Below are 16,664 nucleotides of genomic sequence, written 5' to 3'. Positions count from 1 at the left end.
AAAATATGATCTATTAGATTCTTTCTACACAGGTGGAAAAGAGCTAATTTATCCATTTGACAAAAAGTGAAAACAAGATAAAATTCCTTGCTAAAGTTCACACAGTGAATGTCCATAGGATCTGGGACCAAGGTTCAGAGAGAAATTAAATGAATTGCTCAAGGTAAGAGTTAGCTAATGGCAAAGTTTGGTCCAGGATAAGAACTTACCACCACCCACAGAGGACTCTGATGTTGGGACTTACATCACAGGAGTCTATATTGCTTTGGGAAATGGAGCTGGACAGATATAGTAAGCAGCAGCTGCTCCGGAAACTACTTAATAAGCTTAGTTTAGTTTAGTTTTCCGGCCACAATTATTAAAAATGGTTCAATTTCTCTTAAGACAGGTCCATCTGCTTTCTGAAGCAAATGCTTGGGGAGAGGGGTGGGGGTGGAGTGGAGGAGAATGGAGGGAAAAGAGGAGGGCATCGCTCCTAGGAAGGAATCTCATTCATAGCTTGGTCCTGAATTATCACCACTAAGTGTGTCCTACATTATGACTTGGGGTTTATGGGATCATTCTGAGACCCTTCCCAAAAGGCAAAGAATGGTGGAAGAAATGGTATGCAGGAAGGAAAAGGTGAAAGGCTTATTTCCTCTGTTTCTGAAGCCCACCATTTGCCACTCACTACTGCTAAAAAGCTTTTGGTTAACTTTATAAGCTCCATACTTTGTGATTCCTTTAAAAATTCTTACAGCCCATTCAAAAACTCCTGCCTTTCTAGAAGAACAGAGAAAGGGAACTTCTTTCTCCATCTTTAAGAGAGAAGGAATGAATCCAGAAAGGCGGCTAAAAAAGTTGGTAAGGAGAGGGTTAGGTATTCTAGACACCCAGCTAAGCTTTCTGATATAAGGATCCAGACACTCACAGGATATCTCCAAGGGCAGCCAACTGTCTCTCAGCAATTTGTCGCTCTCGCTGGGGGTCTCCATCCAAGTCCAGAAGGTCGTTTTCTCCATAGAGACTGCCCAAGCCCATGGTTCTCTTTGTCCTACCAGAGGGCAATACAACAGCAGAAAGAGAGGGAGAGGAAGAGAGACAAAGACATGTACATATATTAACAGAGCCACTCAGAGACAGAAAATCAGCAACAGTGAGAAACCAATCATCAGAGAAACAAGAAAAATGAGGAAGACCCCCCCGCCAAATTCATTTAAATATATCTGCAGGGAAGGTCAAAGGGAGACTGAAAAACTTAGTAGCCTCTACCAACCCTCTGGCTCACTGTCCTCTATTGGACCTGTGCTGGCCAATACTTGACCCTGTTAAATAACACCCAGCCTCTTCCTGGCCCTGAAGGAAAGGCTGTTGCACCTGTAGTCCTGGATCTGTTCCTGGATCTCTGGCATCGCTGCTTCTTGGGCCTCAGACAATGCACTACGTATATCCTCATTGTTGCGCAGGCGCAAATCTGCCAGTGAGAGGATACAGAAGATGACAAAGACATTAATAACTTTTAGAGACCTCAAGCTATGGCTCTTCCTAACTCATTTCCCACCTCATCTTACCTGGAGTAAACTGAAACTTGGACATGCTGGGACATTCCTAGATTAGAAAACAGAGCCTGTGCATCCACATCCCAAAAATAAGAATTAGGAGGATTTTTGGAAAATCTACTTTCCACTGAGATGGCAGCCTAAATCCTCTCACCAGAAGCCAAGTGCTATTCTCCTACCACATGGCTAAGTTCCCAGTGACAACTACCCAAGCCTTTAAGAGGCTTACCTACCTCCTAGGCAAAGCTCTAGAAAGGATAGGAAACACAGACAAAAATCTGAGGCTATTTGCTGAGGATTTCCTCCTCTCCCTTCTTCCTCACTTTTACATCACTCAAACTGCCTTCTGCCACTATCTTCTCTTTCACTTCTGTCTCCTATGTAGAGGTGGCCCTTCTCCTTGCCAAGGCAAACCACTCTACATGCATAAATGATCCCATTCCATCCCATATTCTCCAGCAGATTTCTTCCTCTATTATCTCTACTCTCTCATTTGTCTTAAGTCTCCTGTTTCCCTATACCCCATAGACATATCCAGGTGTTCCTTCCCTTAATCTGTCCAACCCTTGTCAGCTATCATCCCACATCCCTCTTCTCTTCTGTGGCTAAACTCTTTGAGAAGGCTGCCTGCAATCAGTACCTCCACTTACTTTTCTCTCACTCTTCTTAACTCTCTGCATTCTGGCTTCTGATTTCATCAGTCAAACACAACTGCCCTCTCCAAAGTTACCAATGATCTCTTAGTTGCCAAATCCAATGGCCTTTTTTCAGTCTTCATCCTTTTTGACCTTTCTGCAACCTCTGACACTGTCAATCACATTCTTCTCCCCTGATACTCTCTTCTCTCTAGGTTTTTGTGACACTTCTGTCCTGGTTCTCCTCTTTCCTGCCTGACTGCTCCTTCTCAGTTTCTTTTGCTAGATCAGATCTTGCCTGATAACTAACTAGTGTCCCCTGAGGCTCTGTCTAGGGGCCTCTTTTCTTTTCCCTTTACACTATTTCACTGGGAGACCTTATCAGCTCCCATAAATTCAATTATCATCTCAATCTAGATGATTCACAGGTCTATTTATCCAGACTTAACCTCTCAGCTGACCTCCACTCTCATCTCCAACTGCCAAACAGACATCTAGAAATAGAAGTCCAGTAGATATTTCAAGTTCATTATGCACAAAACTGAACTCATTCTCTTCCTCTTATTCCTAAACTTCCCTATTACTGTAGAGGGCACCATCCTCCCAGGCACACAACCTAGGTGTTGTCCTCAACTCCTCCCTTTCTCATTCTTCCATATCCAATCTGTTTTCATGGCTTGCTGGTTTTACCTTCATAACATCTCTTACATATGCGCCCTTTCTCCTCTGACACAGCCACCACTCTGGTGCAGACCATTATTATCTCACATCTGGACTATTACAATAGATTTCTGCTTGGTTTCTCTGCCTCAAGTCTTTTTCTATTCCCAGGCCATCCCCCTTCAGCCATCAAAATGAGCTTCCCAAAACCCAGGTCACCATATGTCACCTTTCCATTCAAAAAATTCTAGTAGCTCCCTCTCACTTCTAGGATCAAACAGAAAATTGTCTGTTTGGCTTTTAAAACCCTGTGTAACCTGACCCTTTTTAACCTTTCCAGTCTTATAACACTTTATTCCCCTCCATGTACTCTGTGATCCAGTGACACTGGTCTCCATACGGTTCCTTACACAAGACACTCCATCCTTCCAACTCTGAATATTTTCCCTAGCGTACAAATGGAATTCTCTCCCTCCTCATATCCTGATTTCTTTGATTTCCTTCAGTCTCAGTTCAAATCCTACCTTCTACAAGAAGGCTTTCCCAGTCTCCTTAATGTCAGTTCCTTCCCTCTAAGATTATCTTCATCTTGTACATATATCATTTTTACCTAGATGTTTGTCTATAGTCTCCCCCATTTGACTGTGAGTTTCTTGAGATAAGAACTTGCTTTTGCCCTCCTTTGCATCCTAAGTACTTAGCATAACTCCTGGCACATCATAGGAACATAATAAATGCTTGTTTATTCACTGACTAATGAGACCTTTGGAAAGCTAGATGGCACAGTGTATAGAGTGCCAAGCCTGGAGTTAGGAAGATGTGAATTTAAATCCAGTCTCAGACACTGACTGGCTGTGTGACCCTGAGCAAGTCACTTAACCCTGCTTGCTTCAGTTTCCTCACCTCTAAAATGAGCTGGAGAAGGAAATGGCCAACCACGCTAGAATCTTTGCCAGGAAAACCTCAAATGGGGTCAAAAAAAGTTGGACACGACTGAAGTGACTGAAATAATAATAATAACAACAAACTAGACAAATTCTATAGCATCTGATCTCAGCACAAACCTTTAATACGTCCCTTACAAGCTGCCCTCACGACTCTACTCCATTCATGCAAACCTACTCTTTCCTCAAGTGTTGAGACATTAAAGAGGGACATTAGAAACGGCATTTGGAAAAAGAGTGGCTAGGCTGAGGAAACTACTAATAGTTTCCTTTTCTAATTCTAACTCAAAATAATCTTCCAGAAGTTCTCCCTCATTGATTTTATCTGACTTTATTTTCTCTCACTATCAGCTTGTAGGTTTGTTTTACGGTTTTGAAAATTTGGTCCAAGAGCTACATTTAAAAAAATAGCTCATGTTTACATAGTGCTTTCAGACTTTACAAAATGTTTTCCTCACTCTGTGAGCTAAGTAATTCAAGTAAGATTATTCTCATCTTGCAGACGAGAAAACCAACTCACAGAGGAAAAATTACTCTCACTGTTACATACCTATAAAGTACTGGAGCCAAGCCCAAACACAGACTTTTGGAGTCCATGTGAAGCGTTCTTGTGTTGTGCTCTGTCCCTACAGATAAGGAAACTAAACCAAGACAAATGACCTGCCCAAAGTTACCCAGTAAATTAGTGGCAAAAGCCTCCTCCCCCCTCTCCCCAGGTCCCAGTCTGCTCTATATCTGTCTCCTATCCTCTTCATCGATCCTCCCCATCTCCTCCAGGTTTGCCATCTTGAGAGTCAGCCTTCATTCTACCTCACCATGTACAGCCAATCATGTCCCAAATTTTGTCGATTCAACCTCTACAACATGGCTCGCAACTGTATTCTCCTCTCTACTCATAGGGCCACAATTCGAGTTCTGGCTCCCATCACCTCTTGGTCTGGATAACAGCTTCCTACCTGGTCCCCACTACTGCTAGTCTCTTCCCTTATCAAGTTCATCCCTCATATAGGTCGATATTCCTAAAGCACAGGTCTGACTACAATGACTCTCCTACTCAAAAAGTGTTCATGGCTCCCTACTGTTTCTAAGATACTATAGAAACTGTTTGACATTTAAAGCTGTTCAAAACAAGGCCCCAAGCTTCCTTTTCAGACTTATTTCATATTACTCCCCGTCATGCACAGAGATCCAGTCAAACTGGCCTTCTTGCCATTCCTCGTACATTGATCTACATCTCACATCCCCTGCCTCTCCCACTTAACACGGAATGTACTCACTCCTATCTCAGAATCCCCATTTCTAATGAAACCTTTCTTAATCCACCTCAAAAAAGAGTAATGTTTTACCCCAAACATACCTTGTATCCATATTGTATTTACCTTATTTAACATGTTGTACATGTTATCTCTTCCTCCTAGACCTTAAGCTCCTTGAGGCCAAGGGGTATTTTCACTTTTGTTTTTATATACCCTATGTCTGATACAGTGCCTAGAATGTTGTAGGTACTTAATAAAATACTTACTGATTGACTGGTATTGAAAACCTTTCACAATCTGGCTCCAATTTATTTTTCCTGACTGATTTTATATAACTTCCCTTTACATAGTGGCATACTTACTATTCCCTGTACATGACATCCAATTTCTTGCCCCTATACCTTGGCAAAGTTTGTCCATCCACTCCTTAGTACCACCTCTTCTCCAGCTTACTTCAAGCCTCAGATCAAGCACCACCTCCTTCCAGAGGCCTGTCTAGTTGTTAGTGTTTGTCTCCTCTCCCTGAACTACTCTGTATTTATTTTATATAACTTTGTATTACACAAAAGGCAGTATTGCATAGTAGATATAGCTGGCCTCAAAGCCAGGAAGATCTGGATTCCACCCCTATCTCTGATACATCCTGGTTGTGTGACCCTTCCCAGTGCTCTAGGCAACTCTCTAAGACTACATGTTGCAGAGAAGGTGTCAGCCTACTGGTAGAAGGAATTTCTTCAATGAAATCATAAGTCAAGTCCCTACAGCTAATTCTGTACTTAATGCTTATATGTTGTTTTCTCGCAATAGAATGCAAGCCCCAGCACCTAGCACAACGCCTGGCACATACCAGGTGCTTAACAAATGCTTGTAAAATTGAAATGAACAGAATTATATCCTCCATCAACAATGAAACCATTTACTCTTATTAAAATGCTGCTTTGCATGTGTTCTATAGTTACTTTCATATGTGTTCTAATGCCTCTATTAAACTGTAAACTTCCAGGGGCCTGGAACTGTATCTTATCTAAATGCTGTACTTCTCCATAGAGATCATGTCAAGGCTTGTCTCATATAGGGAAGGAAAGAAATATAAGACTGGACAACTTACCAATCTCAGCCTGTAATGCTTCAGGGATCTTCACTCTCAAAGGCTGAAAAATAAGAGGAAATATGATCAGGCCACATAGCCTGTGAGATCTAAAAGAACTTTTAATATTTCCTTTTAAACTTACCTAGTTAAATTGTATCTCAGCTTCAACCACTACCCTGCTACAATAACAATAACATCTTGCATTTTTAAAATATTTTCCAAAATGTTTCATATATATAATCTTATTTTATTCTTGCAACAATCCTACTAGGTAGGGAAAAGTGTTATAACTCCTATTTGACAATCTTCGAAAGAAATAGAACTAAAGAGGGGCAGTATTACAGGCATGGGGACAGCCTGTCCAAGGGTAGAAGGGCACTTTGGCTGTCAATTGAAGCTTAAACATATTAGGTGAGTTTCCCGACGTCAATTAGTGAGTAATGGAGCTGAGGCTCAAACCCAGGTCAAATCTTCCTCTCTCTCAATCTCTCTCTCTCTCTCTTCTAAAATCAAAGTAGGTGATATAGTAATATCAGGTAATATAAAAGAAAACTATTTGCTATGTTAGAAAGGAAAGGAAACTTGAAGAAGTGATCATTCATCTTAGACTTTGGGATAGATAAGGAAGGGAAAGTCAGACATTGTTTGACATTCACTCCAGAATTGAGATAATGGACTTCCAAGAATCAAAAGGAGACAAAGATCCTACACAGGGAATTCATTCCGATCCCAGGAGCAGAAAGGGCTTTCGGTTTCAATTTCTAGCCCAGTATGATGCCTGCAAAGGAACAGCCAGGGCAGTATTCCTAGTCCAGAGGGAAGCTTGCAGTTCTGTTGCTCTGTAACAGCAGAGTTTATTTTCCTGGCTGGTTTACAGAGAATGAGTCCAGAAGCACTCTATTTATTGCTCAGATCCAAACCCACACCAGGAACATGCAGGAATCAGACCAGAGGGTCAAGCCTTTACTCTGGTTTAGACTACTTTGGGAGCACTGAAAACATGCAGGTCCTCAGCCTGTGCTATCCCTGAGAGCCTGTAATAAGACAACGTTCAATAACCCAAGAAAGTAACAACAGGACTAGCCCAGCCCTTCCCTCCAGAACTGTGCAGAGAGTGGCCCTAATATCAAAGGAATAGGGTGGAAGAATGAGTCAACAATAACGACAAAAAAATCCCACCGTAAAGAGCTATTATTGTGGCAGAGAAGATCAAGACATAGACCCGGAAGAAAAACTGGAAAAGAAATGAGAGCTATAGAAGAGAGAATTGGAAAGGGAATTAGCAACTTGGCACAAGAGCTATAAAACTGCGCCCAAGAAACAAACTCTCTAAAATTTAGAATGGACCAAACAGAACCAATGATTACATGAGACAAAGTCAAAACACTGCATAAAGAAAATAAAACATAAGGTATCTCATAGCAAAAACCGACCTGGAAAACAATTCAGAGAGAAAAAAATTAAGAATCATTGATTGTATTATCTGAACACCATGACCAAAAAAGCTATCTAGACATTATACTTCAAAAAAACCTAACTGCTCGGATCTCTTAGAACCTGAGGGCAAAATGGAAACAGGAAGAACACACTGGTCACTTCTTGGAATCAGCCCTAAGCTGAACACTTTCAAGAATATAACGGCCAAAATCCTGAGTCAAGGAAGAAATACTGCAGGTAGCCAGAAAGAAAGAATTAAGAGTCAGGATCATACATGATTTAGAAGTCACCACTATAAAGGAATGGAAAGCCTGGAATACAATATTCCGGAAGGCAAAGGACACATTTACAACTAAAATGAAGTCACCCAGCAAAACTGGGTATAATTCTATGAAGGAAAAGTGGACTTTTAATGCAATAAGAAGTCTTTGAAGCATTCCAAAAGATCAGAGCTGTGTAGAGACTGAAATTCAAACACAGAGTTAAAAGAAACATAAAAATGTAAATAGAGATAAACAAGAGTAAGGGACCAAAACAAGGAAAAACTGTTTATATTCTAATATGGCAAGATGATACATATCTGAACCCTAATGTCATGAAGGATCATAGACACAATCTAATTAGGCAAGGCTTGGGAGTTCTGTTATGTCTTGATAATCTTGAGCGAAGAATGGAAAGAGAAGGAAAGAAAAATATACTGGGGAAGATGGAGGGAGAAAAGAAAAGGAAAAGAAGGTTAGGGGAAATTATCTCACATGATCAGGATGCACAAGTTGACATCTATACAAATAAGGAGGAGAGCAGCTAACACATGAACCTCTAATGTGAACTAGTCAAAGGAGATAAGAACACACACACAATTGGGTAAAAAATACCTTTTACTCAAGAGGGAAAGAGGAGGGGAAAGGACAAAAGGGAAATTAGAGAGAGAACAGATGAGGTGAGGGCTTAGTTCTAAGCAAAAAAAATTCTTAACTAAGGTGGCACAAAAATATTTCTAGTTCTGTTTGAGGTGGCAAAGAATGAGAATCGGAGGGTGTGCCCATCAGCTGGGGACTGGTATACGTATGTTATGGAATACTCTAAGAAATGATGAAGGGGATGGTTTCAGAGAAACCTGGGAAGACTTGTGTGAACTGATGTAAAGTGAACAAAACCAGAAGAACAATTTATATAATAACAACAATACTGTAAAGACAAACAATTTTGAAAGGCTTAGGAATTCTGATCAGAGTGATGAACAATTACAACTCAATAGGACTAACGAAGAAACAGGTTATCCACATCATGAGGGCGAGGGGAAACACTGAGAATGTAAAACGAAACATTTACACAGATATAAATCTACACATGCGTACACATTTATTATTTATTTCCCTTTTGGACATGGCCAACGCATAAATTTGTTTTGTTTGATTAGACATTTCTGTGATAGGAGTTTTGCTTCTTTCACTCTCAGTGGGGGTGGGGGTTGTAAGTTTGGGAGGGAACAGCAAGATAAAGCAGTTTTTTGCTGACTGAAAAAAAAATGTAACAATTTCAAAAAGAATCAAGAGTCACAAGAAGCCAATGAAATCAACGCAAACTTGGGCTGTGTGAACAGAAGCCCAGCAATCAGAACTAAAAAGGTATTAGCTTTGCTATACTTTGCACTAGTTGAAGCACATCAGGAGAACTGTGTTCAATTCTGACAACCGTGTACACAGGACATTGATAAGCTAGAGGAATCCAGAGAAGAACATTTTAAAATTTGAAACTTTATCAGTAAGGAATACATACATACATACATATATATGTACAGAGTGGAAATGTGTTTAGAGGAGAGAACATGAGAACATGGTAGTTTTCTTCAAGTATATAAAGGACTGTCAGTGTGAAAGAATCATTAGATTTATTCTTTTTGCCTCTGAACAGAAGCAATGGGTAGAAGCTGAAGAGATGAAAATTTCAGCTTGATGTAACAAAGAACTTTACAACAATTAGGGATATCCAAAAGCAGAACAGGTCACTTCAATAGGCAGTAAATTCTCCATCACTGAATGGAGATCCTCAAATATAGGCTAAATGCTGTCGAAGGGATTCTTTCTCAAGTAGAAGTTGGTCTAGATCATGGATATCAATATTAAACGGAAATGGATCCTTGTGGGCCATATAGTGACTTAGAAAACCACAGGTTAACACTATTCATCTTGCATTATACTTGTATTTATTTGTTTTAAACATTTCCATATTACATTTCAGGCAGGCTGACACTTCTGGTCTAGATTACCTGATAACAAAGCCTGAGACTTTAACAATCTTTATCTTCTAATCAAGAATTCAACATGATTTTACTTCATCATTCTGCAGGCACATGCTATTAAACTGTATGCTCCCTAACTCCAGAATGAAGTGAACCACATCATGTTAATGCATTTTCCTAAATAGCTAATAAAAGCTGTATATTAAAATGTTAAGACATATGAGGGAATTCACGAGGCGTAAGGGATTAAAGATAGGGAATAGTATTTGGGAAAAGATCAACTGAAGCAATTACAGAAATGATATTGTCATCAAGATATACTAAAGAACCCTTGGACAGAAAAAAGGAAACAGACAAGGAATTTGAGACACAAATCACAGGGAAGTATGACATACTACTACTTCTCCTCTGTCACACTCTGCCAACGGGTGTTCTCAGAACTTCCCCTCCTGCCTCAGTCAGCCAACAGGCAAGCTGGAAAACAGGTGCACCACCTGCTGCCGCTTAGGGGAGCCACTCTTCCTCTCTTCATCCAGCATTCATTGTTTTGTTTCCTAATTCTCACTGGACATGGAATGGCCCCTATCAACAGGATGCTGATGCCACAGGTCCCCATCTTACTGAAGGGATTTCAGAGCAGCATGCTCCACTGTAATCACTGGACCCACTATTCACTTAGTAAGAAACCATCTGCCCTGCCATTAACTACCAAAGGTCCTCAAAGCTTTGTCTTTGCCTATTTGGTCAATTTCCCATGAGCTGGATGGAACATTCCTTGATGTGGTATCTCTATTAATTAAAATGCAAGAGCCAAGACTATCTCAATTTTCTATTAGTATTTTGCAAGATGCTTTACACAAAGTAAGGGCTTAATAAATGCTTCTCAACTTCCATCCCATTACTAATAAAAGGCTTCAATTAGTTGGACATCTGTTGGTTCTCTCTGCCCAATAATTTCTTGATTTTCCTTAATAATTTTTTAACATTTATATTTTTATTCCAAACTGAACAAATATAAAAAAGGCACTTATATATTTTGTAAAATAGAAAATGAGGACTACATATAAAAGTACATGCAGATCTCTATTATGTATAGCTTGCTTTTCCTTTTCATTATATCACAAGTTTAACCTGTAGCTTTCAAAAGCTGTCTTGTTTGTGAATTTTTTTTTGGCTTTCCTTCTGTTCTCTTCTGGGTATTTTTTTAAAGATGACTCAATAGCTTTTCCACATATAACAGACCTGAGAATCATCTAGATTGAGACGATAATTGAATTCATGGGAGCTGATAAGGTCTCCCAGTGAAACAGTGTAAAGAGAGAAGAGAAAAGGCCCCAAGACAGAGCCTCAGGGGACACCTACAGTTAGTTATCTCTCAGGCAAGACCTGGATGAAGATCCTACAAAAGAGGCTAAAAAGGAGCAGTCAGGCAGGAAAGAGGAGAACCAGGACAGAAATGTCACAAAAACCTAGAGAGAAGAGAGTATGAGGGGAAAAGAATGTGATTGACAGTGTTAGAGGCTGCAGAAAGGTCAAAAAGGATGAAGACTGAGAAAAGGCTATTGGGTTTGGCAACTAAGGGATCACTGGTAACTTTGGAGAGGGCAGTTGTGTTTGACTGATGAAATCAGAAGCCAGAATGCAGAGAGTTAAGAAGAGTGAGAGAAAAGTAAGTGGAGGTACTGATTGCAGGCAGCCTTCTCAAAGAGTTTAGCCACAGAAGAGAAGAGGGATGTGGGATGATAGCTGACAAGGGTTGGACAGATTAAGGGAAGGAACACCTGGATATGTCTATGGGGTATAGGGAAGTAGGAGACTTAAGATAAGACAAATGAGAGAGTAGAGATAATAGAGGAAGAAATCTGCTGGAGAATATGGGATGGAATGGGATCATTTATGCATGTAGAGTGGTTTGCCTTGGCAAGGAGAAGGGCCACCTCTATATAGGAGACAGAAGTGAAAGAGAAGATAGTGGCAGAAGGCAGTTTGAGTGATGTAAAAGTGAGGAAGAAGGGAGAGGAGGAAATTCTCAGTATTGTGATATGGAAGCCAAAAAAGCAAATGCAATCACTGGCACATTGTTTACAACTAAGGAGGTGGTCATGATCCACACTGTGATCTACTAACTCAGGTCAAACTTCATCTGAACTATTATGTTAAAATTTTGGAACAACAATTTAGGAAATATGCTGAAATAGGATTGGTCTAGAAGGGTCCAACCAGAATAATAAGAGCCTTAAAGTTATGGCCTTTGAATGAAATGGGCGTGTTAAGCTTAAAGAAGATAAGACCAGGCAGGACATTATGGGTGTCTTCAAAGACTGTCACATGGAAGACATGGTTTAAACTAGTTCTGGTTGGCTTCGGAGGGCAGAACTATGACCAACGAAGGGATTATAAGTTGCAAAAGGGCAAATTTAGGCTTGACATAAGGAAAAAATTCCTAACAAAACTGCAAGCTATTCACTAGCAAAATGGGCTGTCTCAGGAAGAAGTGATTTGCCCTGCACTATAGGTCTTCCCTACAAAGACTTGATAACCACTTGTACAGAAATGAGAAATGATCTCTGAGGTCCCTTCCAACTCTGACCCAATGAAGTACTGCTGTTCCCATTTTACAGGAAAATACTGAAGCTCAGAGAACTTATATGATTTTCCCAAAGTCACAGTTACTAAGTGCCAGAATTATGACTCAAAATCAGGTCTAATTAGTCAAAATTCAAAGTGTTTTTTCTGCTATTATGATGCTACCTAGCAAAAGGATGTGCACAGGAATAATTTATCTGCAGAGGGGGCAGCTACATGGCCCAGTGAGTAGAGCCCCAGCCCTGGAATCAGGAGGACCTGAGTTCAAATCCAGCCTCAGACACTTGACATACTTACTAGCTGTGTGACCTTGGGCAAGTCACTTAACCCCAACTGCCCTGCCTACCCCCTCCAAAAAAAAAGAAATTTATCTGCAGAATCAATGATCTTAGCTTTTCTTATGACTTTAAAGGAATTACATGAGTTTGCTGTTGAGGGAAGTTCCAAAGGCTGTGGCAAAACTGCCCATTCCCATCTTACCGAGTTCTTTTCCAGAAAAATAGCCCAGATTGCCTTTCCTAATCCCCGGGAGTCCTTAGGATATGTCTGCAGGTAAACTTCTGCACATAAGTAGAAAAGCTAAGAAGAAATGAGAAAGGAGTTAGCTAAGTAGAAGGAATATTCCTTTCAAAGCTGCTCAAACTCCTCTACCTTCCCAGAAGCCTTCCCTGATTAACTTCCTACCCCCAACTCTAGACTGAACTTTCACTCTGCATACCCCTTAGCTGCTGGGCATTCTTCAGCTAACACTACTTTTCTTTGTACTCATTTGTATGTTGTCTACTAAGTGTTCTTTCCAGTAAAAATGTGGCTTTAAATGATCTAGTCAAAAGTCTGACAGGACTAGTTTTTTACTTAGGTGACAGTTTACTCCTCTGAGTGCAAGTTCCCAGGAAGGGTCCTCCAAGCTGGAAAGACTTTGAGAATAAGCCCACAACAGCACAGTGTCTGATGTTTTGGAACTAATAAGCTCAGAGAAATGGAAAGGTTTATCACTACGTGGCTAACCATAAGGTGATGATTTTCTTTTTGGTCAGAATCCATGAAGACTCATGTGTAGGATTATAAGCTGTTTTGGGAGAAATAAGGAAATACATATACTAAGGAATCACATATCTTTTTAAGCAAACCATGAATCTTATGCACCTTATACATAGTATAGTGCTCAATATTATTTATTGAATACATGTTTAATCTACCATTAACAAATCCCGGAGAAAGTGGAATTTGTTTGGTGATAGACCTGGGGTTGGTGGGTGGAAAATAAGTATCCCATAATGTAGAAAGCATATTCTAAAACTAATTCTATCTGCTTTCTCTAACTGGTAGGCAGAGTTTAGTGGAATCAGCAAGTCTCTACTTCAATTTCCTCTTATGGCTTCCTCCCCCCTCATATACTTTGTCACCTCTACTTTCAGACACATCTTGAAGCTAGACAGTGTGTTTATTCCCTCCCAAGTCTCTGAATGCCATAGTACATTTAAAATATCCACTCTCAACCTCAGCCTACTAAGCTGTCTTCATCTATTCATTCAAAAAAATCTAAAAATTCCATCTCCTTCAGGAAGCCTTATTAGACAAGAATGGAAAGCTTCCTTGGCTCCGACCTGCTTGGGCAATGGACTTTCCCCCTTACTCTAAGTAATATAGTTAGTTCCATACTCTAAGTAATATAGTTAGTTCCGCAAGGCATATATCAGAAATCCTTTACTGTTAAGTTCTGTATTATTTTGTTGTCTTTGTACATGTATACTCACAACAGTCTATCTTCTTTGTAAACTACATCTCTCAGACAGCAGGGAGACAAATATGATTCTCTTTTCTATAGTGTCCAAAACCACGTCAACTACATTTGGGCATCTGATCAAGATAACGTGACTTACCAAAGGGTTTGGATCTGCCTGAGAGAAGATATAGCGCAGGAAAACCCCGAGATGAGCAGGCCGGTATTTGAGTTTCTCTAGGTCCTGGAATAGGATGTCACACTGTAGAAAGAATGGCTACGATGAGCACAGGTACAGAGCAGGCTGGCCTAGTCCAGCATGGCCTTCCATATCTCCTATCATTCTTCAGACTTCTCAATTCCCACCCTGCACCACACTCCTCCACATGGCTAGCCAAATCAGTCTGTTTTCAGAGGTAGCTTGAAAATGAAAGGTGTGATCATGGGACAGAACATGGGAACTGTTACCTCATTGTTGAAATAGCCTGGATCATAATCTTCCTCTGGGCCAATAATCAAAGGCTTTGCACTATGATCCAAACCCTGGAAGAAAAAGCAGAACTGTAGGAGTGGGCAATTAAAGGGAGAGGGTGCATACAAGGGTGCAGACCAGTGCTGCATCTTACTACTATTCCTACTCTCCCATTAAAGATGAAAATCCTCTTCACCCTGAAAGGAGTCAGCTATCTCTGGAGGGGGAAGCCTCAGAGCAAGCTGGTCATATATGTGAAGATGGGAAGGGAAGAGAATGATCCTCTTCCTGTCTGGGAAAGAAATCTGGCAGGAGTAGGGCAACAGCCAATAATCCCAAACCCTCATCTTCTGATAAGATTTCTGAACTCTTCAAACTGTAATCAGTTACACTAATAATAATAGCTAACATTTACGTATTGCTTTAAGGTTTACAAAGTACAAACATCTCGTTTTATCCTCATAACCACCCTGGGAGGCAGATGCTGTTATTATTCCCTATTATTTATAGATAAGGAACTGACAGATTAAAAAACTTGCCCAGGGTCATACCACTAGTAAGTGTCTAAGGTAGGATTTGAACTCAGGTCTTCATGACCTTAGGCAAGTCATTTAACTTCTGTTTGCCTCAGTTTCCTCATCTGTAAGATGAGCTGAAAAAAAAAAATGGCTAACTACTCCAGTCCCTTTGCTAAGAAAACCCCAAAAGGGGTCATGAAGAGTCAGACATGAGTGAAAAACAACTAAAACTTCCTGACTCCTGGTCCAGCACTCTATCCATTACAACACCTAGCTGCCTCTTACCTTGCAAATCCCGTGGTGCCTACAATAGGACTAGGCAAACAAGAGGTATCATCTGCTGACTAATTATGCTAGGAGGAAAGAACCTTGTTTTCTATTTTTATTTTTTTTCCCCTCATTACACTGAACACCAGATGATAGGGTGAATATCTCTGTAAATCTTAAAGCAATACATAAGACTGGACTGTTACTATCTTTCTTTAATTTTCCTTTTATTACATTCTCCTCTCATTAAAGAACCTTCAGTAGAGCTCCCCACTGTCAAGTGCCCCCAATCCAAATTCCTTAGGCTGGCTCTGAAGGTCCTTCTTCCAATGCATCTTCTTATCTTGAATTCCCACTTTATCCCAAATGATGTTTGATTCACCAAAGGTAACATTACTATAGCTATCTCTTTACATGACATTCTTCATGAACCTCTTTCTCATCCTCTCCATTAATTCATGGCTCTCTACTTCCCTTCCAAATTCTGCCCAAACCTTCCTTGATTAATTCAACCTGTCACCACTTTATTACACTGTTAATCACATTGTATCTCCCTCTCACTTTGAAGCTCAGGCACCTGTGACCCTGTCCAGTCTCCTTGGGCCCAGGGTATTCATCATTTCCATGGCTTTTAGAGAATTCCTTTATATCTGTTCAGTTATCTTTCATTCACTTCATATATGCTTCCCAAGGAGTCTATCTTTCCTCCAACTTCTAGAATCTCAGCTTGGTACCACAGAAGGAAGGGGTGTTGTTCTGGTTATTGGACCAATTCAGAGTGTATAATTACCCTGCAGACCACATAAAACATCTACTCCTACTTATTTTAAAAAAGCAAGCAACCCCTAAGAACAGTGCCCATTGACCCTCAGCTACCTGACCTCTATCATTTTACAATGTAAGGGAAGAGGAATGGGGTCCAGCTGTAGGATTATGGTAGAAATGAAGAACATTAGGGAAGACAGTAAGGTGATAGTACCATCTCCCCCCCCCCCCATTTTGGGAGGGGGGAAGGCAGGGCAATTGGGATTAAGTGACTTGCCCAAGGTCATGCAGTTAGAAAATGTGTCAAGTGTCTGAGGCTGGATTTGAACTCAGGTCCTCCTGACTCCAGGGCCAGTGCTCTACTCGCTGCACCACAGTACCTTCTGTCAAACCCATTTACAATGTCCTTCTCTTGGTTAATGGAGGAACAAGGAAAGTTAAAATTAATCAATCCGCAGAGCACATATTTAGTATTTCTACTCAAGAGAGACTGGGTTTCACATCCTAGGCAGGCATGGTTCTTGCCACTAA

General features: G+C 40.5%; 1 protein-coding gene across 4 annotated transcripts in view; it reads right to left on the bottom strand.

The window, feature by feature from the left end:
• The window catches only part of ARHGEF11 (Rho guanine nucleotide exchange factor 11), a 153,190-nt gene that overhangs the window by 32,217 nt on the left and 104,309 nt on the right, over positions 1-16,664 (bottom strand). For all 4 annotated transcript variants that reach the window (XM_036754388.1, XM_036754387.1, XM_036754390.1 and 1 more), the window contains 6 exons: positions 14,580-14,654; positions 14,272-14,373; positions 12,869-12,967; positions 6,142-6,184; positions 1,357-1,453; positions 911-1,033 (listed from right to left, as the gene is read on the bottom strand). In XM_036754388.1, coding sequence (XP_036610283.1) covers positions 911-1,033; positions 1,357-1,453; positions 6,142-6,184; positions 12,869-12,967; positions 14,272-14,373; positions 14,580-14,654 — 539 coding nt within the window. The remainder of the gene's footprint in view (positions 1-910; positions 1,034-1,356; positions 1,454-6,141; positions 6,185-12,868; positions 12,968-14,271; positions 14,374-14,579; positions 14,655-16,664) is intronic.

Source organism: Trichosurus vulpecula, chromosome 4 (genome assembly GCF_011100635.1).
Source record: "Trichosurus vulpecula isolate mTriVul1 chromosome 4, mTriVul1.pri, whole genome shotgun sequence".
NCBI classification, from domain to species: Eukaryota; Metazoa; Chordata; class Mammalia; order Diprotodontia; family Phalangeridae; genus Trichosurus; species Trichosurus vulpecula.
Note: the sequence above shows the minus strand (reverse complement) of the source record. Positions and strands in the feature narration are given on the sequence as shown.